Below are 27,276 nucleotides of genomic sequence, written 5' to 3'. Positions count from 1 at the left end.
TCGCGAATATCGTCTGTTCTCGGTGAAGGATTATTATTAAGGGTATTAACGTTAAACGCTTTATTTTCTCTGAAAAATGTTCCCCGGCTATGACTTTTCTAATAAAATTATCCTACAAAGCGCATCAGCAACAAGTTTTATCGTGGATACAAAAACCTTTGTTCCCTTGAGCGGATAATTTTTAATTATTCGATATCCGATCGTATGGCATTCGTTGCTCAATGCCATTAAACAAGACTATACCTTTCATCGATTATTACATGACCTGACCATGTTGTTTGAAATGTTTAATTTCTCCATCCGACGAAGTCAGAAATTGTCACAAAACGAATCAGATCTGAAGAAACTCGATAGCGGAAGGTACCTACCTGCTGGATCGTCTGTATCCACTTTACAAGAAAAAGTGATTACTTTGATTGCTAGCTGTGCGAGTATCTCGTTACCTATGACAGGCAGCCAGAATTAACTCGCGAACAAAACGAGCTAAATCCCTGGCCAATTATAAAGGGACACCTTCCCTGTCTCTTAATGATGAAAAAGACGAAATAATTAATCTCACGATATGACAATGCTTTTATTATTATTTCTTTCGAGCATTAGAAACAATGATAACGGATTATTCCTTCTACGCATAGGTTCTGAGAACACTTTCTTGAATCGTGAAATATTTTTCTAACCAGCGGTGTTTCGTTCATAAAATTTTCGCGAGCATTTCCAGATTAATATTTCAGCGTGTTTCTGTGCCTAATTTAAATTCATGCGCGAAGGGTACTCCAGATTCCAACGAAAATACTGTATTCTTTTTTCACCGCCGCTTGGACAACCACGAAACGCAACTCGACAAATAAAAAGAACGAGTAAAGTACAGCGACGAAAACAGATTTTACGTGGACGATACGTGGAAATAAAAATACAAACTATCAGCTTCGTTCGATGTGTTTTAATCTGGCGCGTACTAAATCCAGCACAGATTTCACAGCATACGTTTTCCTGTTTTTAAACTACGAAATATCGGCCAGGCGTTATCTTCTCCTACGTATATTGGAATCGAAGAAAATCGGAAGCGGACGAGGCAGCGATACGTAGGGGCAGCAGTTTTCCGTCTCGATGAACTAATCGTACCTTTTCAGCCGTCGAATCCGACTGAACAAATACAGAAGTATAGTGAACGAAGTACAAATCCAGATACGGGCCAGCCACTCTTACAGCCGGATGAAATTGGAACGGACGTCGACTGTAAATATTTAACGGAAGCGAGAAGGAAAACAGCTCCCTGTCCACCACCTAGCTGGTGGAAAGAACAACTTCCTAGGGACGTTGTTTATGCCGACGATATAAAGAATGGATGCTGCGGAGACGAGTTCTGCCACGAATGAACCAAGGTACCCGCTGAAAGGAATATCGTGCGAGTTTTTTTCAAGATGAATCGTTTACTTATATCGCCACGGCTTGCTTAATCTCAACGTCTATTAATCGAAAGAAAATCAGCGAAACGACAAGGAAGCATCGGGTCGTTTCAAGTAGAAGAGATTAGCTTTGGTCAGACGTAGGACGAGTGTCGGTATCGATGAATCGTCCGACGAATCTTTTCCTCCATTTCCTGCACGCTTAATTTTTCTCGCTCTAACGTAACGATCGAAATCGCAAATATTACAGCGAGTATCGTTAATCCTGCGCGCACATACTTGGTGACATACTGTGTGTACACGTGAAACGTGGAACAGTACGCATTTATCATTATAGCAGGGAAAATGAAACACGTAGGACACGTCAATTTATTTTCAGATCTAAAGTCGAGGGAAAAGTACTGCGAATAATTTCACTGGCTTGGAGCAATTTGTTTTGTGCTCTTGTATAGGCAAACGAATCAATGCGAGTTATTTCGGTGTAGAAATATTTCACATTCCGCGAAACATAGTCTTTAGGAACGTATGAAAGTTTCGAAACACCGTGTTTCTATATCCTGTTTCGTTCGGATGATATTCACTTGGAACATTTCGCGCAAAATTACTCTGCGTATTGTGTGAATTACGTAAATTAGCGCGCGTTAATTTCTGCACGTTATTACGCTTCGATGACATAGAAATCGTGTTCAAACGTCGATTTCAATGACAAACTTTCGAGATGCAAATGAAAATCGTTTATAACGCATGATACTAATTAATATGAAAATGTATTTCTAATCGATAAACTGATACGTTACGACGTCCAATATAGGAAACGTTAAACACATCGACCGAATCTTTCATTCTTCGTATAAATGGAAACATTATTCGTGCTAATTGAATATATGTCCATTTCAAACAAATACACTCAAGTATGTATGAAAAATAATGGTAACGTACATGTATCTAATGTAAAATAATAATAATAATAATGTATAAACATTAAGTCGTCCGAAAAGTTTCTTTCGTTTTCGTTTTATATTATTTTATCGAATTACGTATGATCCATTTTGTTCCGTCAAGATAAAGATCACAACGTTTGATAGATTAGGTTTCGTGTTTGTATAAAGATGCGTCGTTGTAAAAGACGTGTCTGTAAAAGAAAGACACTTTCCGGGCAACCTAATAGAAAATATATGAATTCGTAGTCGCGAATACAAATCGATAGCATACAGGTTCGAAATATTGAAACAAATGAAATATCTTTATGAAAGATTTAGACGGTTTACGCAAAATCAACGTTTTATAGAAACGCTTGCAAACGTTTAATCCCAACGATCGTTTCTTTTTCTATTTTCTTTTTCCTTTTTTACGAAGATACTGGGCAAACTGAAATTACAGATAGCGCAAAAAGACAAGAAAGACAATTCATGGATAATCGCTTCGTTGAAAGCCATTAAACGAGCGAAAAACGTTGGAAATGATCAAAGAAATTAACGAAGTACGCATTTCGCTTCGAATACATTGGCGAATAACGTTGAATTTTACGAAGCAACTGTCAAACAAACTTTTCGTTTTTCGCTTAATTATTCCTACTTCGACAAATTATAAATTATAAATAAGTTAAATTAGCTATATTTAAAAATTCCGTGTGTGTGTGTGTGTGTTTTCCTGGAAAAATAGATTTGCGCTATATGTCCGAAATTCTGGTAACGTAAATATTTCGTGAAAACGAAAATTTCAATAGGATTCGTACGTGTCGGTGATTTATCGATATAACGTATGGTAATTTTCTAAGAATTATATCTGCTTGTACACGAGAAACGAATTAATCGATATAATTAATTTAGTACGTTGTAGTGCGTTGCGTTTATCGAAACATTTCGATGCGCATCGAATCGATGATCACGTCGTCGAGCATAACAGCACCACGTCACGAAACAATGAATACTAACAAGATGGTTCGGTAGAAACTAGAAACGCTAATACTATCCGGGACTCGATTCACATGCCGATGCATCGTCCGTTGTTAAGCAGAAAGTCACAGGGGAATAAGTTAATCGACGTTATGAAGCCACATCGGCTCTGAGACGTTCGCGTTTCACGGGGATTGCCGATGCCACTTATCATTATCGATCCGAATACGGAATTACCAATACGTACACCTCTAATCTACCTGGCATAATATACGAAGGAAATTGAAACAAAGCGGATTAACAGTAAACGTTTCGATGGAAGAGCTCTTGATACCGCTGAAAGTGCCTTGCCTTTGCTTTTGATGTCTTGAGACGAGCTTGAAGATGCCTGAAGAAGATGTCTCGCTGTACCACAGGCGTCGGTTGATTCGGCTTCGGTACCGAGTTAGAGTTTTATCAATTCGTTCGTAACGATCTATCAACTTGCATCGTTCACGTTAAAACGGATAAACGATTTGACGAGAATTCGCTTGAAATTTTTCAATGAAAAACGAACAATGGAGAAGTTAATCTGCGGCAAAAGGAACGAATTAACTATGTGAACTTTATTTACGAAGAACATCGCGCTAGTGGTTCTTTTTTTATTCAATAATAATTATTAATCGATAATAATATTCAAGGGTATTACAGCACTTTTATTTTCTTTGGAATAACTTCACCGAGCACTAAAAATATCCCGTGACCTGTTGTAAGCCTTTGTCACTTGAAAATTCTCTTGTGAAAAACAACGCCATTGCCGGTTTCATACACACCGTTACTATTTATAACCTTTTCATAATCTGTCACAAAGGAGCACGTGAAATGTTATTTTCGTGCTTAAAATATTTTTTAAGATGTACGATTATACCTATATTTTCTACGCATATTGCGTCAGTCATAAATTTAGCGGGGGCGTCGCGTCGTGCCTGATTCCATCCTCGATTTCTTATCGGAAGAGAAAAAGCTTTCTCGATTTCGATGATTCAACAAAGAAAATATGCGAAGAGAGATAAGTAGATAAGTAGAAGAGAAGATTACATAATTATTAGCTACCAATTAGCAGATGCATTTCGGCAATGGTGGTAAATTAACGACGATAATGTATACTTAATTAGAAACTAAACTACAGAACTTCTCTTATTCGTGGAACTGTACCGTAGCCACAATTGCAACGACTTACGGAACGCCGCTCAATGTTACGCCGTTTAAAGCTTCTGTAATAAACGTCTACTAAACCGCTTCGATATAAAATTAATTTATGCAGATTATTTCCTTCGCTACATGATACGTATTAGTGGAATTCCGCGAGTGAAGCAATTTTCTCTTTGTTACCGCCGCAAGAGTTAACCGAATGCAAACTTACGAAATAAACGACTGTATCCACGTTGCCAAGCAGATACGATAAAATTTCCAAGCTTTTATTTTACACGAGGAGTGTAATTTATAATAGCAATCGCTGCGTATACGCAATCCGTGAAATATCAAAAAGATTGTTCGTATTTTATAAACCGCCACTCACCTTTTGCAAACAGTTTAAGTTAACACCTTTGTGTGTCGTCATCTATTTCTGTATTTCATTTCTATTCTTATTGAAGATGACACGGTAGAAACGAAGAATCCGTGGAAGATAATGGAAATCGTTAGTTCGCGCGGTGATATTAAAAGCGCGTGTTATTTTTATCTGGCAAAGAAAGTTTGACAATCTAAAAGTTTTCTCAAGTCGCGTCGATTATCAGTTTTCAAAGGGTAAACTTCGGTTGTTTAATCGAAGAAGACCAACATCTACATACGTGACAAACCGTTAGGTAAATACTAGCGTTGAAGCACGAGATAGCGCGATAAAATTGTGCGGTTTACATAATCGGCGTATTAACAAGCAACTGATTATTGAAGACGGTGCACGGTACAAGTGATCGGTTAATCCGCGGTTATTAAACGAGATTCCCGAGAGAAATTGAGAACCGGTTTGTATCGTAATCCTTGGGTGTGCGAGTCCGCGGACAGGAGGAAACTATTGACCGGTTGCGGCTGATACGAACACCTTGATGATCCCTGACGTCCTGTAGGTGTGATAAGAGATAAGCGTAAGTGAAGAAACTGCGCGCCAGTTTCGCGAGATGAGCTCCCATGAGAAGCTTATTTTTAGCTCGAAACAAAATCGATTTATCCCTTCTGATGCTACGCCGACTGGCACTACGCTTCCGTGGCCTCTCGGGCCGGCATTGCACACGAAGAAACGAGCGAACAAGGGAAAACCAGAGGGAAACGCAGGCAGCGCGCATGAAATATAAAGCAAGCAAAAAGCAGAGGGAAACGAGTAACAGACCGAGAAAAAGAAATGAAAGGAACGTGAACAAGAGGGAATGGAACGAGCTGCTTTAGCGGCATAATATGCCGGCCTTGGTTCATAAAAACAGAACTTTATTGAGAATCTAGAATTTCGTAGTGATTTAAGGATATATCTGACTAGAGAACCGCTACAAATTTTACAGCGATGCGATTGAACTCGAGGCACGTTGATTTTCTACGTTTTTTCGTATTTTTTTTTTTTTTTGCGGCACCGAATAAAAGGTGAGAATACGTGCGTTTCTAAAGGATCGTCCATTAGATAAATCAGAAATTTAAACCGTGTAATTGGAAAATATCGTAGCGTAAGATTCCTTTCCAAATATCGTAAGTCGTTTCTTGATGAAAATTTCAAACGCTTTATATCCCGATAATCCGCGAATAAATTATGAAGTCGACGACAAAGATCGCTTTGTCGAACGCAAAGGCACTTGGGGTATTCGATATCGAACTTGGGATGTTTACTTTCAACTTTCTCGTATAATCCTATCGAATTGTAAACCACAAAAAAAGCTTTAGCGACAGATTGCGCTCGAACGTTAAATTCCTCTCGTGAACTTCAGCAATTCTGATATCGTATTACAAGCCGCTAAATCTTTTTCAAATAGATCGAGCTTCGCGATGGATCGTAAAATTATACGTCAACAGAGTCATCCGAGTAGCTAATAACCTATTTCAGTAGCACGACGTTTCCTCTTCTATCATTTGTTCTATTTCCATAAAAACGAGTGATACGATCTCTTTCAATTTCACGACTCATCCCATATGGATTACATCGGGCAAAACACACGGAAAAATCGGATACGTTCGTTTCTCTGTTACACAATTTTATCAAAGGTTCTATTGAAATAGCAACGGCCAGAGAAAAACTATACCTACGATTAATTCGCATACGCGAATCAAAAACGGATACCGTTCACTCTGTTTCGTAAAATATCCGCCATATAATAGAAGCGAATCGGATTAATGGTTGCGAGATTGAAACGCATAATACAATTCGCGACTCGCATTTATTCGATATCGAGCGTTAAAACGCGATCCGATGCATCTGAGGATACGAACCGCGTGGAAATTGAAATTGTATACGAGTGAGAATTTCGACGTGGACAAGTGGCAGGTATTCAATGCGATTCAAATTCCTTGCCACGATATTCGTGCGTAGGAAGATGCGAATTTTAATTAAGCGACTATGTATACGGTATTCGCGATACAATTGTCGTCGATCGACTGAAACGATACTGGATAAGCGTCGTTTATCCCTGCGTTATTATTCCCAACTTATTCGTTCGTTGTAAACGCATTATAAATTTTAAATGTTTCACGATCGTTCGTTTTTTCCCATGAAAATATGATGTTAATTGATTTATAATAATTTTATTAGAAACGTTTTCCGCGTATGTTCAGCCTCGGAACGAAACGCGAATATTTGTCAAGCGGATCAGAATGTTTGCGCGTAGGAAACGAAATTCTTACCAAGTTATTATATAAATGCACGAACGGTTTCAAGATATTGGACTTATTTTCTATAAAACGTAGAAATAAATTTCTCGACCTGGTCTACGCTACGGCAACCAGATTCCAATACCTCGAAACCCAGCAACATTTCATATTAAACGTAAACGATATAAAAATATTTTCATTACTCGGATCAATAGTTTCACATTTACCACCAAATTTCACGTCCAATTTAGATGTAGCGTTTGAGAGTCGAAAGAACCTATATTAAAATAACATATCCGTGGCTGCAAGCAACAAGAGAAAAACAAAGGAGAGAAGAATGGTAATTATTTAACCAAACGGTTACAACAAAACGTACGAAATTAATTCTGCCAACGAACACGAACCCTCCTTTCAATATTTTTATCCCTTTATCTAACTAATATATTTTTACATCAATACGAATCTAAGTATAATTTTTCCCTCAATCTTAAGGGTTTTATTAAGGGTGATATTTCTGGAGCATAATACTTGAGAACAAGTGTCTATATATAATTAAAAAGATACACGTATATGTATACGAAATATTTCAACGACTTAAAAGTCTGCAAGAAAGAAAGAATAAAATATTCGATCAACGCCGATCGATTCTATTTATGTTGCAAATTGCAACTGTGAAGAAATTAGTTTGTCCGATTTCTTCTACAAATCAAATTACATGTAAAAATAAATTTTAAAGAAATATACGTAAATACCGATAGTACGTTGTTTTCGTGAATATGTTACGTATTATTTATTCGATGCTGAAATATTTATATACTGCTCGCTGCCAGTGGTTAAATAATAGCGTAAAAAAGCGTATTAAACGCCACGAAGAAACAAGTAAGAAGTAAAACATGCGAGAAAAGTCTAAATTGAGCGTACTTTTACGTGTACAGTGTGCTCTTAAAACGTATTACAGGCCATCACCTTTAACCCTTCTTCTATTATTTTCACCGCGTGACATGGTTTTCACATTATACTTTCTATGCAATTTAACGATTATGTCGTAAGAAATTTGTGGATATTTCGATATTTATATAACAGAACAGTATTTACAACATATATTCGGCTGTTTTCATACATAACGAAATGTAACAGCTAGATACGACGAATAACTGGCAAGTTAAAAGTAACTTGATCTATCCCCGTTAATTCGACCTCGCCTCTATCCACCATTTTTCCATACAAATTATTTTCCGTTATCGCATCGAAAAAAAAATTATTTCGTTGCGTCCAGTCACCGAATTTTTGCTTCTTTTTTTAATGATTTTCCTCCGAAGTTGTATTTTTCCATACGTTCGTGGCTGGGAACATAATATTAAATCAAATTAATATCAATCGATATGATAAAATTAATAGTTTGATAGAAGCGGAAACGACGTTACACCACTTTGCACAGCAATTTTCCTTCCTCTTTGATCGTTCGATTAAGTTGCGCGAATTAATGTTTAAAATGAAAAAGATGAAATATATAAATCTACTTGTTTAATAACGTTGTCTTTTCGAACAACCTTTAGTATTACAATCAAGAGTTAATAAAGAAGTACCTTCTATTCGTGCGCGCGCGTACAAACTTTTGATAAGATATAAATTAAGAAAAGCAGTAACCTTAACGTTGAAAGAATATTGCTTTAGAAACTCGAGAGTTTTAATTAAAATATTAAAAGCAAAACACAACAAATAGTATCGCGAAGAATAATGCTGCGTTATTGTAAAAAGTAAAACTGCAGCATTGAAAAACGTCTTATGGTAATTGAACGACTCAAAGTTTTTGTTTTATAATGGAAACTGAAACTTCGTATATTGTGGCAGATGCTAACTAAATCTATTACAAATCATATTCATCATATACCATATAAACTATAATTATTCGCCTGTAATAATTTGACTTCTGCCTGACTGCACAACAATTAATATCATTCGCTGTTTATTCGTAACTTTGTAATGACAGAATTTGCGACAAGTTTAATTAATTAGGAATTTTGGAACGAAATTTCAGCAAAATTTTCATTAGGTTGGCTATAGTTTTCCCAGTGACACCACAGCTGGCTTCGGTTCGATACTACACTGTATACAACGTTGATATACGATACGTTTCCCATAAAGGTATTAGGTAGATTTAATCAAGCAATTTAATTATTTCGGTTTTCCCAAATTGTTAGTTTCTTCGAATTAAAGAAATATCGTACGTCACGATTAATACTATTATTATTATAAACGCTGGATTTATTACTTAAAAGGCAATATTTTTCAAGTGCATTGTAGTACACGACGCCACGTTTTTTATATTTATCTTTCCTATCGATACAGTGATTTTGAGTTCTTTTTATACTGCTTTCTTTTATACTACCATTTATGCGAGTAGACCTTATATTTTTAAAAGAAAGAAGATAGCAGAACAGAGAAATTTTATATCAAAATGGAGGAAGAAGCCGTATTAAATTTTCACGTTTCATATTTTTATTACGATGTTTCTATCCGCGTATAGTAATATCGTATAATGATTCTCATCCATCTAATTTATTTATCTCATGGTATTTTTTATAGACTTCATATGTATATATATATATATAACGTTCGAATCAATTTCAATTTGTAGCAATTTTGCAATGGATTCAATATTTCAAAACGTTATCATATTAACATAATAATATTGCTTTTGAACGTTAACAGTTCATCGAACTTATTAGAACTTATTACGTAAACAGCAGATATTATATTTACATTAGTTGGCGATGGCTATTGAAGTAAATAAATATGCAAATATCACGAAATGCAATAGCGTTTAACTCTACAAAGTCTGCAATGCGACTAAATAATAATAATAACGATAATAATCTCGATAGCAAATTAAATGTTCTTCCAAACGCAAATAAACTATTTACTGTTTTCGTGAATTTTGTAATCTTTACTCTCACCGAGGTCACAAGTGCAGTCCTAATTATACGCTTTATGGTCTGCCAGATAAATTATTATTAGGCAGTCGCTCGATAATAACAAGAACCGTGTGTCATAAATTTGTACCCTGGCGCATTGGTAATCAATGGACATGGAACTCTGCCTCTTGGCTTGCGACCCGCACCTCCATTTAGCTGACTTTCCAGATATCTTGCCAAACTAGCTGGACTGTCCACAGGCTAACAGCGTCGCTGATTTGCCAATTAGGTCAGCTTCCGCGATATAAACCAAGGGATAAGTTAAACACGTTGGAAAGCTTTTTAAGTTAATCGGTCAATTTTACAAACGGGACAAATTTTTCCTTTCGTTCGTTTGCCAACGTTCTAAAACTACAAAATGAAAAAGAAAAGCCTATTTTGACAGAAGGCAATTCGAAAGCAAACGACAAATAACACAAGGTGTAATTATCGCAAACTATGGTGAAACTAAATCCCATTCGTCGATTCTTCGACTACGAGGATCAAGAAGCAAGCTATACGGAACGATACAAGAAGCTCTGTTCGTGACACGGTAACAATGAAATTTCACGCATGATCGAAGAGAGATACCTGCGTATGAAAAGTAGCAACCTGTACGGAATCTTTTTCCATTTCATCTGTTTTTATATAGAAAGTTTACTGAGCGTAAGGTCAAAGGTAAATCGTAAAACCATCGATTGTCCCGTTTCCATCTGTCGTGTGTAACAACCATAACAGATGCGGAACAAATTTCTCGAACAACAGCCAGGCAATCGTTCGAACCCATGCTGGAACTTAGCAGATTGACTACAGTCAGAAGCGTTGTTACTAAACCAAGGAAAGTAACACGACAACTTTCTAGGCATAAATATAGAGCACAGACAGATGGAAAATCTTTGCAAAATAGTTTCGGCAACGAGTATTCTGATTATCCATTCGTCGAGTGCGACCACTACCATAATTTTCTTCGTAGGAACGCAATAGTATCGCTTTAACGAAATCTATCGATTTTCCCCTGATGTAAAATTTCTGAGCATCGTATGAGAACGCTGCGGCGCCTGTGCATACGTGATACATTTTCGCGGTATCCGCATTCGCTATCCAATGGTTATATCTATGTATCTTATAAGGACGGATAGGAAAGGTATCGCTCCAAGATCGATAGAGGAATTTTTTCAGCCAGTGAGGTTGAACGCGCGTCACAGTCCCGACAAATTTATTGTTCTATAAAGTTTGTATGAAACAGGTATCGCTTTTTATCCCAAATACGTATATAATAGGAAATCCGTGTAAATATATATTTACTCTTGTTCTCATCCTGCTATATGTATATATATATATATATATATATATATATATTTATATGGCGATAAATAATTCACAAATATGATTTAAAAGAGTATTTATCGTTCGTATTTCTTAAGGCGTTTCAAAATGTTATTTGTCAGGCGATGAAATAGCAATAAAATTTACTTATTAATATCGGCGACTTTCATGAGAAATCTAATATCTTGATATACTTTCCCTGCACTTTCGATATTTAAAAATAAAAAATTGTTACCGACTTCCTTTTGCACCGCTTCGAAAGGACGATCGATATCCACACGCATTGTTATTAGCAACGGTAAGCTTGCTGACGAGCTGTTGTTTGCATATTTATATTGTTAGCGTGATTATTATATCTAAAATATGAGCTTACATATAGTTTCCATATTTTGCGATTGCTTGAATTAATGTTATAAATGAAATTGATTGAATCGCTCGATTAAGTCAGAGAAGCAATTCAAAGGCAGAATAAAAAAAAACAAACGTGTTCGGAGAGCGACGTAAAAATCAAATGGTACGAAATTGAAATTTTTATATTTTAATTGCCAGCAATTTCACGTATGAACGTATGAACTGTAATGAAATCATTGCCAGTAGAAACTGTTCATTTATTACTCTAGTTATCATTCAATAACGTAAGCCGCTCCACTCTATAAAAAGTAGCTTTGCGAACGGCAAACAAATACATTTTACGGTACGTGACATTGCAAGATGGAAATAATTGCCTTTCCTCTTTGTGAATACTAAATAGGCTAACGATCGTGAATCCGCAAACGGAATATTAAATAAACAACACGAATACCGCCTTTTGTTTATTCATGAATACCGTCCTTTGTTTATTCACGAATAAGTTGTATATCATAATTATCTGTACTTTAAGATTTCTGAAACTATGAAACACATTTATATCTGTCTATAACATGCAGTAACTATAGCTATCGTGACCCTTAGAGAAGATCAATTACGCGCTGAAATATAATAAAAAATACGTATTATATGTTAAAGATAGATACGAGATATCGAGGAGATATATTAAAATTACGTCTACAATAATTAAATTATACCATTGACGAGAAGCCGTTTTCTTCTAGAAAAAGTTGTTCGTTTTAGCAGAAATTGTTCCGCTGTTTGTGAATTTCAGAAAGCAATCTCTTTTGATCGAAAATACGTATCTCCGTATCTTCAGCGCCGCGACACGATCAAATGAAAATATTCATCCCACGTCAATCGTCGAAGAGCATCATTTATTAAAAAGATCGTATATTCACATGGCACGGTACTCGCGAATTCATACAAACGAAGGGAAAATTTATAAAATGTGGAAATCACTCAAAGTCGGTATCAATATGTATGTACCATATGTCTGTTTCTCTACTGCTTTTAAAAGAATAATTTTCCCGATGTTTATGTATATATGTATTATGTACATATATGTACGTAACGTGTGTATATGCTCGGGTCTCGGTATTTTTTTAACTTTTTTTGGTATCCGTGAAATAATCTTTACGAATCACGTATTTCTAACACAGATATACAGGGTGGTTGGTAACTGATGATACAAGCGGAAAGGGGGTGATTCTACGCGAAAAAAGAAGTCGAAAATATAGAATAAAAATTTGTTTTATTTTTTTTTTTTTTTTAATTTTTCCATCGAGACAACGATCTACAGTGAGATCCGTTATAACGAGACGTGATAAAGTGCACGCGTACCGAGCGAAAATTCAAAGTCGATTTTCTCCAAAACAAAGCCTCAAACGACAAATTTTTATTCTATATTTTCGACTTCTTTTTTCGCGTAGAATCATCCCCTTTCCGCTTGTACCACCAGTTACCAACCGCCCTGTATAGTCGCCTTTATAGCGAGTAGTTAGTGACTATATTATACCGAGTACACTCGCCGCCAAAGGGATGTACATTAAAACTATATAATACTTCGTTCATACAAAATATGTCTGTATCAAATATGTATGCGCGATTATTTGATCTAGCTTTTGCCAGCTCAGCTTCTGAAACAAAAGCCTGCCAGTCTTACCGATGGATTCACGAGTAAACCATGAGACGAGAAACTCGTTATTCTCCTCCTTCCTCTCTCCTTTTCTCTCCATTATTTGCTTCTGAATATTAGATTCCTAGCGAATAATTAATAAACGAATGAAATAGATGCAGATACCAAGACGCTGTCGTTGTTATTAAAAATATTTAAAGTTCCACGGTTAAATCAAACACTGACGATTGAAAGGTATTTTTCTAACACGATTCGATTATTGCTCGATCATTCACTTGAAATCTTCGTAAAAATTAAAATACGTAAAAATATATATTTATAAAACAAATAAAAGTACCCAGAACCTGCGATCTCTCGTAAAAACGAGCGCCGGATATCTCCTGTTCTTACAGCATAGGAAGTTACTAAACTTATTGTCATAAAATGAGGAACGAAAGTATCGTTACAAAATACATAGTACATTTTTCAAAATGTCTACAAAGAGAATATTGGTTAATTTTTGTTATTGGTACCTGTTCCATAGTGCCTCATAAATTCCACGTATCGAGGTCATCAGCTTGGTTGATCGAGTTATCTGCCGATATTTACAGCGTCGTCCTCGATAAATACAGCATCGCGAAAGAAAATCCATCCGCGTCTACCGATGTTTTACACACCTTTTTCCACTGCTTTCCGACTATCGACTATTATCAACAACGAAGTTGATACAATATTTATGAAATTTTCATTTATCGTATCAACGAATAATAATGCTATTTATCAGCCACGTAAAATTAATTCCATCGCTATCGATTCAAATATGCTCGCGTATACTTATTCATGAACCAGTTGTAAAAGTGATTTTTACCGATGCTACTGCAAGAAACACCGATGAATATTAAATTTCATTTAACATTTTAGCGCATCCAAACGCACAGCTGCGCATCAGGCGTAACTTGATTTCCATCAGATCGAACGAAACAGCAAATGGACGAGAATAAAGACAAGCTCATAATTCTCTGGTATAATATTCGTGCGTCGAAAGGACAGCCGACGTTAACGAAGTATAATAGAAGACAAGTTTTAGATCCGATGTACAAGACGGAGAGTAAGTCGCTGATAGAACTTGTACAGCAGCGCGAAACAAAGAAGGCCATCCACTGCCAAAGCAGCTGTATTTTTGTTTCGCAATTTTTTCACAAACCTTTTCCTCGGGTTTTGTGGGTCTTGCGGCAGCTGCTTTCGAGCAGACGTTTAATTAATTTGCGCTTCAAGGATAAATACAGAGTGGAGATGCGGACAACTGTGTTTTGCAGCGTCACGTAGAGACGGAATTAAACGTATAGTAAACAGCATCGCAATCCGAATACAATGCAGTTATTAAAAGAGATATTAGACGGATCGTATAGAGAGTAGGTCAGCTGATATTATATCAATCGATTATTGCCATTCTGTTACTCTCGTTTCTCTACTTTAATCTTGAAGCCAGCAACTTCTGAACGCCATTGTAACCGAGGTTCGCAATTCGAAAATTTGATAGATTGTCTCGATAGGAGGTCGTATTAACCACCGATAGAATCTAAACTCGTTATAACAAAGTTGTTATAAACTCTGTATAAATACTCGGACAAATAACGAGCTCATTTACGAACAGAATTTACGCAAAACTATGTATATATGGTAATAGGCTACATAATCGCTGAATTCAAAACAAGGGAGGTTCCACGTACAAATTTTCGTTGGTATTTGCTGCTATTAAAACTGCTATTAACATACAATAAAGATGTATCGATGAAAAGTACGAAACCCTGTTCTGCGAAGAACAAAGATTCCAGTGTTTAAACTATAAATCGTCAGATCTCGCGATTCGAAGGAAACGCGCGATATCCATTCCGATTCCATCGCAAACGTTACAGCCAGGATAGAAAGATGAAGACGAAACCGAGAGAGTAGTTTCAATCACCTTTCGAGACTAAGTAAAACGGAGACAATGCTAGCCGTGAGACAATGGTACGCTAAAACGGGACGAGCACTTCGACGTAAGAACGACGATGTTCGCCGTAGTCATTGTTTCGTGTACGCTCGTCACGTCAAGGCTAACGGCTGCAATTGATTTCTCAGTGGAGGATGCGAGGATCCTCCGTTTGAAAGGAACCTCTCAAAGCTCGTCGTGCAAACGGAATTTGCGCACACCAACGCTAAACTAAGTGGTAATTCCAGTTCGATCAAAGAGCTTCGAAGAGATTTATCGAAATAAAACGATCTATTAAATAGATGCTGCTTATGGTTGGACAAAGACCGTTGCCGTATCTTCTTTCTGAATTATTTCTCTTTTTTCTCACACACACACACACACACCACGAGCACGTACACCTACATTTTTGAAATTTTCACATTTCTACATGTCGAAGCAAAAATCATTGCCTGGTACTTTGCTCGACAATCGCAAAATAATTTACCAATTTCCACTGTTACTCTGCGTCTGTTCGTTCGTCGTATTTCATTTCATGAATTTTACAACCTTCGTCATCTCCTTTTATTCCATGACACCGCGTTAATGTTCGTTACGGTTCTCGTATCCCATCCCAATATTTTACATCCTCAATTTACATCGGTTTCTGCTGCTATTAATTATCGTTAAAATATATCCCGTTAGCCATTAGTTGAGTGACGTTTGTTTCCTTTATCGTAGGTACATATAACGGCTCTCTACTTTTATATAAAATTGTCCCCAAGTCGACGTTAATTTCTTCGTGTCACACGTTAAAAATTGATCATTTGTTTTATTCGCAAATACGTGTTCACTTTGCAGTTTAAAATGCAGATGAGTTGATCGATGCTTGGAATGGAACTTGTTTGTTCAAAGTTGTTCAATTTGTTTATTAATCAAACGAAGTGCAACTTGTTTGCCATAGCTTCTCCACTGATATGAAATACATGGATCGGCGAAAGTTTTTAGCTTAGATCATCTAACAACGGCGATATTTCATAAGAATTAGCTTTAAAATATTCTCTACAAAAAAAAAAAAAAAATTACTACAAGAGACTTTGCCTCTGTGCAACACACGACGACTACAACAACCAAAAAAGGACTACTAAATAGCGTTAAAAAATCCAATGTCAATTCGAAGCAGTTCACGGAATCAAACTCTGAAACCTTAAAACGTTTCAAACTTTGTTCGGAATAGAATTTCGTCAGAAATTGAATCTGTGTTTTCAATTATCGCCCAGCAGTAGTACCCTTCAAACTTTTTCCACCTCGAAACGGACTTGTTTGAGGTGAGAGATTAATTTACACTTCGATCTCTAGTGGTTGAAGGCAACGATCATGGTATATGCATACATATGTATGTACATTGTACATCGAGGCAAGTTATTCCCTTAATATTTTATTCTTTGAAAAGGGAGTTTTCTTTCAGACTTGCGTCAGGAAGCAACGAGAAGTCCCGTCCCTGTTGTGATTATCATCACAGATGCATTGAAGTTAAATTACTATTGGACTGGAAGAACGCTGTTCCAGGAATTCGATAGCTCAGTCATGAGAATGGTTAACAGTCAAACAGGTGTTGCGTTACAGTTAGGGAAGGAACCGTTTGTTCGCCGACTCAAACTCGGAGATACGTTGATTATTTGAGCAAGTTAAGCGACATTTGTCGTGACGATAAAAGATCGTAAATATGTCGACTGTTTCGTTTCGCTTTCTGCACGGCGGTACGACTTTTTTCCAAATATTCTACTCACGTACAGTTATCGTAGAGCGAATGACATCGAACAAATATAATTCCAGCACAGTTGCTTAATTAATTAATTCTCATAAAGTATCGTTAGATTTTCGTTCCTACGACGATCTCGCGATAAAGTAATTGATACGACGAGTGGTCGATTTAATAAAGAACATTTATTATATAGCAGTCTGGTTATTTAGCTGGTAAATTTTACGCGAAATATTGCCAATTATAATTAAATTGTATCATGTCAGTAGCTGTAAAAATATAGGATATGAACTTTAAACCGTACGATATGCAAATAGGTACGTGCACACGAAACGGTATAAAAAGTGTAACAACGGTGTGATGATAAGCGTCGCGAGAGATTCGCTAAGTTCGTAATCGTTCTTTGAAGATGAAAATATTGTACAACGCATGTCGAAAAAGGAAAATAAAAAAAGGATTGACCTGGTGAGGTCGAGCGACCTTTGAATAAATCGATAGATCGGCTTACGCATTAATACGTCATGTGCAATTAGTTTACAATCATAAGCGCGTAGCCAGAGAGTGCTTTATCCGGTATAAATGAAAATAAATATGTAACTTTGACGGTAACAAGCTTTTTTCGTACTGTTTACTCTTTCGTATCGTCCTTGATAAATATGGGAACATAAACGTGAATAATCAAAGAATTATTTTATAACGAGAGAATTATTTAATAACGAAGAAATTATTTAATAATGAAAGAATTATCGAATAAACGTCCCTATCGTAATACCGTGAACTAGCTGCCTTATAAATTATTAACACAATTTAAAGACGAAGATTGCGTTTTAATAATCGGCAACAACTTGTTCAAGATTAATCGAGTCTTTGCAAAATTTATTACGTTCCTCGAACAGAGACAATGCTTTCCAACTTTCTGTCAACAATGACCTCTCGTTTATTTCTTACGATGGCACGAGAGAAGAAACTAGTCGTTACATTGTTCTATACTACCCAACGAAATCGCATTCGAAATTCCAATGTTGTCCCGAACAAATACAATGGACAGAAGAAACGCAGTATGCAAAACAGTCACGTAAAACGAACCGTATCAATCAGTTTCCAACATACTCTGCAGCGACTCTCCCTTTTTCGTAAATCGCAACCTAACTTTCAAATAACAAGGTACTGTAAAACAACCGTCGGAAAGTACTTTCACGATGGTAGTACCGTGACAAAGGGAGATCTGCCAAACAAAATATTCATGGTTGCTCGTACTCCCTACCTGATATTCTCACCGATTCATTCTCACGCTACAGAAATACAACATATACATTTTATCGTATTTAATTTATGCATTACATGTATATTTATGTAAAGATAAAAGATATCGTGCAACGTTTTCGCAAATTCCATCGCGATATGTGAAAAGTGAGCGGAAAGATTAATCTTTAAACAAATTCAACCATAAAACGGCATTTTCATCGATAACGTTGGGGAATAGCGAAAAGCAAAGTATCATTCTGGTACACGATGCTTAATGGCAAACGTTCGTTTCTATAGAAATATATTTATTTTATATCGTTACGATGAATTTTCGTAATTTCTTTTAAACGCCTATCCCAAAATTATCAGACAGTATAATTAACGAATATCCAACATTATCAGAGATATGTCATCAGATATCAGGTTATCGAGAACACGGCTCTTTATCTCAGTGACTGCTATAGATCGCGCTATGTACGCTACTTATTCACGTCTGGCCATTGTTCGACTTGTCGTTGCATCCAGACACCGATTCCACGATCCTAGCTGTCTATAAGTTCTCTCTTTTCTAAATACCAATGTTATCGTTCTCGCGATTATTTTATCATCGTTGGGCAATTATTCGACGAGTCTAGAGGAGTGCCGTTTAAAGCAACCGATCACGTAAAACGAGTTAAATCGTGCATCGGAAGTTATACGCGTAATTTTGATACGCTAAAGCCCGCGTAAATTGTACAACGACGCATCGTCTCTGCTCAATCGACTCTACGCGAATGCACAAGTCGACAAGTGAGGTCGTGTTAATGCGATGACAAAGGGCCGCGAACCCGAATCTCGTGCACCAGGGTTTGCGTCCACGAGTTTTTCTAAAAGCGTACTCCACTTACACGTGGCTCGTTTTGCACGATACTTGACCCCAATTCCGTGCGTCCACGCGAAATGCATGGGTTTAAGCTTCAAGCATAATGACAGCCGGTCTCGGTAATCTTCAAAGGAACAGCGATATTATCTGTACTTTGAGGAAAAGGACAAGTGGAATTAGCTACGTGTACCTAGGCGCACAGTTTCTCGCTACGATAGTTGGGCGTCGATCCGAGACTATATCGTTACGGCTCTGCCTATCGTGTCAGTTTAAAAACGAGGGAAAATTTTACGTACTATATTACGAATATGAGATTTTTATGAGAAACGCGAGACGAGGAGAAAATGAAATAAAAACGACACGCGTTGCTAAAATGTTCGAAAGACTCTTCTACATATTTGCTCGTGCAGAACCGAGATTAATTACCCAGCGCGTTGTAAATCATTGTTCGAAGAAAATGTGGAGAGGTAGGTTCGCACTGCGAATAATACGTGTGTAACTGAGCCACGTAGACAGAACTGACACTGCACAGGTACTAAAAGCGGTATACACTTACCTGTTTATCTGGCTCTTTGCCTTTGGCGGTGATGAGGCGATCGCAGTAGCAACCCTCCAACAAAACAACACCGCTGGGTCTCGAACAGCTTTCATTTTCATAGTAGAACAGCAAATTCTGTAACATATATAGCCATCGTTATACGTCTAGAACGAAATATAACGACATTAAATTTAAAAGCAAACTTTCGACTATTTCTCGAAGCGAGGGAAAAAGAGCTCGCCTGATGACGTGAAAATTTCATTTGCATGTTGCACGCGCAACAGTTTCTACAAGGTAAATGTAAAAGTACTTATACGATAACACGAGTTGAAGCTTCGAAAAACTATGTTTGTTGTTACATTTTAACGAAGCGGAATATACGACCACGGAAAAGAATGAAAAAAAAAAAAAAAAGGAAAAGATAGGAAACATTGGTGGAACTGCATTTGAACGAAAAATTTTGTTTTTACGAAATTTGTAACTGTATTTACCTAAAAGCGATGCTACGTAAAAGGAAAATTAATATATGTATTAATTATATACAAGAAAAGCAGTTTCAAATAGCGATGAGTAAAATTTCTCGGCCAGGCAGATTTTCCTAATTAGTTTCGGATACGCTGGTATAGCTACTTATCACGTTAAATCACCAGTTATCGTGGAAAACTGTATCGTTACGTGCACGCGCATACAACTTCCACACGAACAGTTTCTTCGATTCGTTCAAAGAACCAGATTTTCCCCCTTAAATACGAAGTTTCGACAGGATGATCAACACGAAAATCGACGTATGTATCACTCACCTGATATAAAACGAACCATCGTAATTGCCACTTGGCCGAGTCGGCGGTTCGTTTGTGCAAATATCCAGTGAACGAGTGATCGTAATGAGCTTTTTCCGAGAGCATGATGAGCTGCGAGTCGTTCACCCTCACTGAAACATACAACGAATATCAGACGTGAAATGGTAGGAATTGTAGCCGAATCCATAATTTAGCCGTTCGAACGTAACGTTCCCAGTTGCGTTATACGCGTTCTGATGCTGCCTACTTATCGTGTCATTTTTCTTCTCTGATGAATTTATTCGCCACGTTACCGGACGACTTAACGAGACAGTTTACTCGGAAAAAACGCTTCGTCCTCGTCGATCTTCTCTGCCACCAACTTTTTGCCTTTTACGATCAAACTCGTTGTAATTTTAAACTTTTCATCGCGTTTTTGCAAGAAGATACGTGGAAAATTACACGATTATTAGAAAATTCAAAACGACCAGTCGTTAATTCTTGTACGTTCTTTTAAATAATGCATCCGTTGCGCGTATTCTAGCGTAAATAATGCTTCCGTGAGAAAGTTCGACGTCACTGATTTCCTGTAAAAACAGATGCAAATGGCTGCGTAGAATTTATACGATATAGCGACTAGAAGTTGGTAATATGAATGTGAATAGCGTTATTCGATAACGCAAATGTTCGTATGGGTTAAATTGGCATAGAGTTTGAAATAGGTCTATCACTCATGCGCGTAATCTGAATATTCTTGCATTGAATTAACACGCGGCATACGAACTTGTGACAAGTTTTCACGCACTAACGTTCCTACATCCGCGGTAGTAACACTATATTATGCTTTGAAGAAATCAGGATCCTTGGTCAAATATTCTAGATACAATTTTTTTCGTCTATAGAAGCATCGAAAGAAAAGATTTGAAATTTGAAATTTGAAATTTGCAGCCGAGACGAAATTAGACGATTGCCTAATGTTTCCTAGTATCCTAAATCAAATATCTCTGTTGAAACAAGCTTTACAAACGTAGAACCAATCAACGAGAAAGATCTCACGGCGATCCCTTTTGGCCGATCTTTCAGCGAGCAATCCATCGTAAAGTTAAGGATATTCCGAGACGCGTGTTTTGCACGTTCTCGATCCACTCAAATCTGAAAAACACCGAGATTTGTTGCAGCACAACTTCAACTTAAACTTAATTACGGTACAAGCGAAGGAAAAGTTTTCTCGTGTATGGAAGCGAGTCGACAGACAGATGTGATTTTTACAGAAGTCATCCATCATGGCAAGTTACTTTTGGTAGATCTGCAAGTATATTTCTTCGTTCGACGAGAAGTTATTTTCGCTTCTCTGGGAATTGCTTTATTTAAATCGACGAATGATATTTTACCGAATCGATTACGAAACATCTGAGAATTATTTTCTAACGCGTCTTCGCCCTTTACGTGAAAAATTGCTAAGTATTCGTTAACCAAAGGCCGTGGAAACGTGAAACAGGAGTTACCCTTTGAAGTTGAAAAAGTAGAAAACTGACGAAAATAAAAGGACTTGATCGTATTTCTTTTTGTAATCCGATGTACGTAAAATAGTATTTTTGACGAATTTGTAAAATTTCCAGGCAACAGGAAACGAAAACGTTTGACCGAATCGTCACATACATGTTTTTCTTTTTTTTTTTTTTTTTGTATGAAAGTGTAACGAATTATTTTTTAGTAAACAAGAGCCACGAAACTATGGACCTTTTGCGCCAATTTTTGTTTCCGAAAAGCTGATTTCGAATATCTGTCAAACGAATCGCGCGTGGTCTATATTAAACATTCAATCGAAACAAATTTTTCAGTTTAATATTCGTGTTTTATCAGACTGCTATATTTTCGCGGTGTACGTTTGATAAAAGGGTCGAGTTGCAACGAATGCTTTTGAAAGACATATCGACCGACGCATAAATTGAGTCGAGAATGTTGAAAATAGCAATGGCTTCGCTCGCAACTTACCAGTTCTTTGCATCTTTGGGCTGAGCATGATCACAGGTCGTTGGCGAAGCTTCTTTTCGACGATCCACGCGATAAATATTGATTGTCCAGAATACCTTGTATAGGGTGCGATGACGTAGAAAATAGCACCGTGCTGTCGTGATGTTGCGCACGGACGTTTATCGTGGTATAAGTATCTTAGGAACTCCAATTTCTTGAGCCTCTTCAACAACGCGTCCCACCACGGTTCTAAACGAGGCAAGTAGGAGAAAAGAAACTGTTCAACTTCTTGAATTATCAGAAACTTACGTACACTTTATAATAACTTGTTGTTCTACTCCTTTCTGAATATCATGTATACGTATAAAATGGTCCGATAAGTAAAATATATTACAATCGTGTTTTAAAGGAAGTTTCAAAACGAAAGTAATAATAGAACAGGCCATGAATTTTATAACGAGTATGGTAATGCGTCACCTTAACAACTTTTTCTTTCTTACTTTTCTTTCAAACAAATTGAACTAGCAATCGGTGTATTTATCAGTTTCAAAATAACGTGAAGAGCAGCTTCGTTCTAAATAAATACGTCATCTTCTAATTAATGTATCGAGCAATATATTATAACAGGATTAATCATCATACCGTGTTGTCAAACAAAGAAGAAAAGTATACGACTATCGCATAAATTGTACGCCTAATAATCGAAAATTGTATGTATATAATTGTAAAGATAATTTGTAAAATCTTATTTGTCCTATACCAAACTGTGACGTTACCGTGACAACATTCGATATTTGTATTAACGCTTTTATCTTCAACACGTTTCGTACGTTCTATTTCTCTACAGTTCTATCTTCCATTACTTTTTCTCTATGTTCGAGCTTGTGAAACAAAATATGCGAATAATAGCATTCGTATGCTTTCTAAGACAGGTTCCGCGCGGGAGACGGTATTTTGATAACAGTAACTTTATATCCATCGATATCATTGTTTTTCTAGGTCTGTGATACGCGTACGAACGTAATGATAGAAACCACGAAAAAATGAAAAATCGCATAAAATTCGAGGCCGTGTATAGACAGTGTGAGGCAGATCCGCGATTAATTGTACATAGCTTTTCGAGAATATCTAAGGTTGGTTGTGCAAGTACGTACATACAGTTGGGCAAATGGACGTCGCATAAGTACTCTTAGTCGAAACTTTCTTTGAAGTTACAGCAACTTACGTTTAGTTTATTTATAGCTGAATTCGTAATTTCGTTCGCAATTTAAGATACAAGAAATTTATGCGTAAGGCTGAATCTTTCGAAACGTGAAATACTGCAGTGTAACGTGACAAAATAATTACGCGTTCTAAAGATAAATCTAAAAATTATAGCAAAGAAATATAGGTGCTACTTGAGTAGCCTCAAAGTTGTTTACTCTTCTATTTCTTACGTGTGAAAAGTATAAAAAGACACGCGACATGATTGCTCATAGCTTAACCTAATGTGTACTTTCTAATGTAGTGTAACACGTTTCATAAACATTGCTTAATAGATTCAAACGTTATGTAAAGTACATGTAAATACAATTTTCTTTAAAACGTAAATTACTTCATATCGTATATTTATATTGAAATATTATCAGCGGAATAATATTTCTTTATATATTTGTCATTAACGGCAAGTAATTACAATATAAACAAATATACGTATACTTGTGCGTAATTAAATATTTACAATTAATTAAATCTTTATTTTAATAAACTGGATTTGGTATTATTGTGCATACACGGCAGGATTTCCCATTATTCGTCGTATAACAACATCATATAACAATATGATACATTTAAATCATTATATTTTATTTTGTAGATTAAGCTTATATTTATTATTGACGATATTGATGCGTAATATTTCTTCTATAATTCAAAAAGAACTTCTATAATTCAATTTTGGCCGAATTTTGTATTCTTTCCGGCTTCCATTTCCTCTTATTAGCATAATAAATATATTTAGTTTTATTCGATCAAGTAACACTCAGACATGACATAATGTCCAGAAAAATTTTTTTTCGAAAGAGAATATTAGTGGCGTCAGATAAAAATTCGACAGTTTATTAGCGTTTAATCGTTTAAATTAATTATATCGTGGCAGTATATGTTAGACTTTCGATTAAAAACGCAGTCGCCTCTATAGTGAGATACCTAAATAATTAAAACAGAGGAATGTTTATTTTAAAACTCTCATCTGCTGTTTTCCGGAACCAACTAAAAATTCCAGATTACTCGTCGTCGTCGTCGTTTAACGCTATTCGATGTGGGAAACGAATGAAACGTCGCTACCACGTATCGGATTAACGGTTTTTTATTTATCGAAATATTCATTTATTTGTCAGAAAATCCACACGCTCGCATCCTGTGATTCATGGAATTTCATTACACGCGCATCATTATCTTTTGCTGTCGACACGCGGTCCAGAGTTTTACGTTCCGTTTCACAAACGAGATTTGCTACAGGCCGGATATTACACTATCGTTCGCTACGTCCATATGTATTTACATATCTACATACGTGTATATACATACATATATGCCTGTTGCTTGGAAACAGTATTTTAAACTTTCGTTATCCTGTGATTTGTATCATTCGGAATCAAAAATTTCCATCCGAATCTCTGCACGACTAAATTTTTGTCCGACGATTGTAACTTTATAATTTGACGAAACCAAGTGTAAAATCGAGATATGTATCCGTGTTCCTCCATATGTGTCAGTATAAATAAAATGTGGAAGTTTGGCCAAGATAACATCTCTTCGTATGAATAGAAAAAGTAACTGGATAGATTCAAATTTTGCATGAAATTTTACGTAATATTTCTCAAAACTTATTATTTCAACTTTTATCTAACTCCACATTTTGCGATGTAGCAAATCGACGTTGCTAACTGACCGTGGATTAAATCATGTTCGTCTCCCGCATTAAAATCTACACGATCATTTACAAAGAAAAATTCACCGAGACATAAGTCGTTAGACCAAAAACGTAGTCGTTATACGTGACTATTGGTATCTGTAACTCGTAAAGTACGTGCATATACGCTTCGCGAATGCATAAGATCAAACACGTTCCAACTCGAATAGATAACGTTTATGGAACACCGGAGTGTAACGGAACATCCTGCGACATACCGACAGCCCTATCAAAGGATACAGCTTTCTTTTCGGTATACTATTCATTGGGAATAACCATGCGGCAGCATCCACTCGACGACGCGACGCCGTAATACAACCGCATCAAACGAAAGAGGCGCTCGCTGCGGCAAACGATGCTTCAGCGGATTAATCGCGCGCAATTCGCACCGTTCGAACCGCATCGTACGTTCCAAACGAATCAATGGCCAAAAAAGAAAAAAAAATCATAAATCAAGAATAAAACGAGAAGAAGAAATCGAAGAAAGGAGAGAAAGAGAAGAAGAAACGAAGGAAGAGGGAAGTATAGTATAGCGAAGCGATTTTGGTGACACAGTACCTGTTACTTCTTCCCCCGATATATCTATCCTCTCCAGTTCTCGACTGATGTTGCACCACCTGTTCGTGCTCCAGATTCACAGTCCCCCCTCCACAGTAGTCTGCCTCTCTAAATATATATGTATTCCCTCGGCCACGGATGTCCGAGGATGCGGCGGCAGCGTCGAGGCGGATGCGGCGCGAACGAGCGTGTCTCTGGTCGGCTGGAGAGAAGGTACGAGAACCGATTAAACGATTATTAATCGAGTTGGTCCGGCGAGCAGCAGTAACGAGGTCGGGCCAGGTGACCAGGATGAGGACGGCCGTTGTACGAACGAGAACGTGGAAACTGGTGGCCCGTTACCGGCACCCGACATGGTCGAGGATGTTTCGGCATCGGGAGTCGCGACGTGCCTACCCAGAGGCATCGCCACGGGTTCACGGGGCTGCCTCCTCTGCTCTGCCTTTTCTCCAACCCCAGAAGCTGCGCGCTTACCTGTCACTGCGCACACTCCCGCTGAAAGCCACCCCACACGACACGGCATGGGCGGATCTATATGTGGGCTAATTGGGCTGCAAGAAATGGGATCAAGTTCAATACGACCGACGTCGCGCCGGAATTGGTGAATCAATGCTCGTTCCAACGTTGCAATATCATTCGGCCATTGGTCATTCCTTCTTTTTACCCTTTTTCTATCGTTCCATCGATTTCCTTCTGCCTCCTTACCTAAAAATGGAAAAGAATCGACCGATTACCCATCCAAATCGATCTGCGGATTTCATCCCTTTATATCTCTTTCTATGGGTTCGTCTAGAGAACATATTTTATAAGGTTCGACCAATCATTCTCCGAGGCATACATCGCACAATTATTATTGCCAACGGCATGGGTCAGGTATTTTTTTTACAACGTTCGAAACAATTGTTACACGTTTGAAATTATACCATACTTTATACGTTGTCGAGGTCAACTGTTAGGCAGTTTTAATTGAATTATGCATATGAAGATGCGAAGAAGAATTTTTCTGATAAAGTGTTCGTATCAGGAACTGGGTGTACTGATTTATCGCGTATAAGGGGACATAAATTTCGAATATTTATCGTGCAAGGATTTTGAAAGATGATGTCTGATACGTTTTAAAATTAATGGTAATCACCAAACGATATCTTACAAACATGAAACAGCTACGTTACTTGTGACGCGTATATGTTGCGAATTCCAGCATATTTTTCAAGATTTTCGTTCGGCGAAAGAAACGAGTGTTATTACTCGAAAGCAGCAAGAC

The 27,276-nt window shown here is 37.1% G+C and overlaps 1 protein-coding gene across 6 annotated transcripts in view; it reads right to left on the bottom strand.

Moving 5' to 3' along the window:
- LOC117232814 (ras-specific guanine nucleotide-releasing factor 1-like) overlaps positions 1-26,435 on the bottom strand; it is a 49,415-nt gene extending 22,980 nt beyond the window's left edge. For all 6 annotated transcript variants that reach the window (XM_033492484.1, XM_033492491.1, XM_033492487.1 and 3 more), the window contains exons 1-4: positions 26,013-26,435; positions 22,523-22,750; positions 20,549-20,679; positions 19,767-19,883 (exon numbers count right to left, since the gene is read on the bottom strand). In XM_033492484.1, coding sequence (XP_033348375.1) covers positions 19,767-19,883; positions 20,549-20,679; positions 22,523-22,550 — 276 coding nt within the window. In that variant the 5' untranslated portion in view covers positions 22,551-22,750; positions 26,013-26,435. The remainder of the gene's footprint in view (positions 1-19,766; positions 19,884-20,548; positions 20,680-22,522; positions 22,751-26,012) is intronic.
- Positions 26,436-27,276: the final 841 nt, after the last annotated feature.

Source organism: Bombus vosnesenskii, unplaced genomic scaffold (genome assembly GCF_011952255.1).
Source record: "Bombus vosnesenskii isolate JDL3184/JDL3185 unplaced genomic scaffold, Bvos_JDL3184-5_v1.1 scf7180000013293, whole genome shotgun sequence".
In the NCBI taxonomy this organism is placed as follows: domain Eukaryota; kingdom Metazoa; phylum Arthropoda; class Insecta; order Hymenoptera; family Apidae; genus Bombus; species Bombus vosnesenskii.
This window is presented reverse-complemented; position numbering and strand designations above follow the sequence as displayed.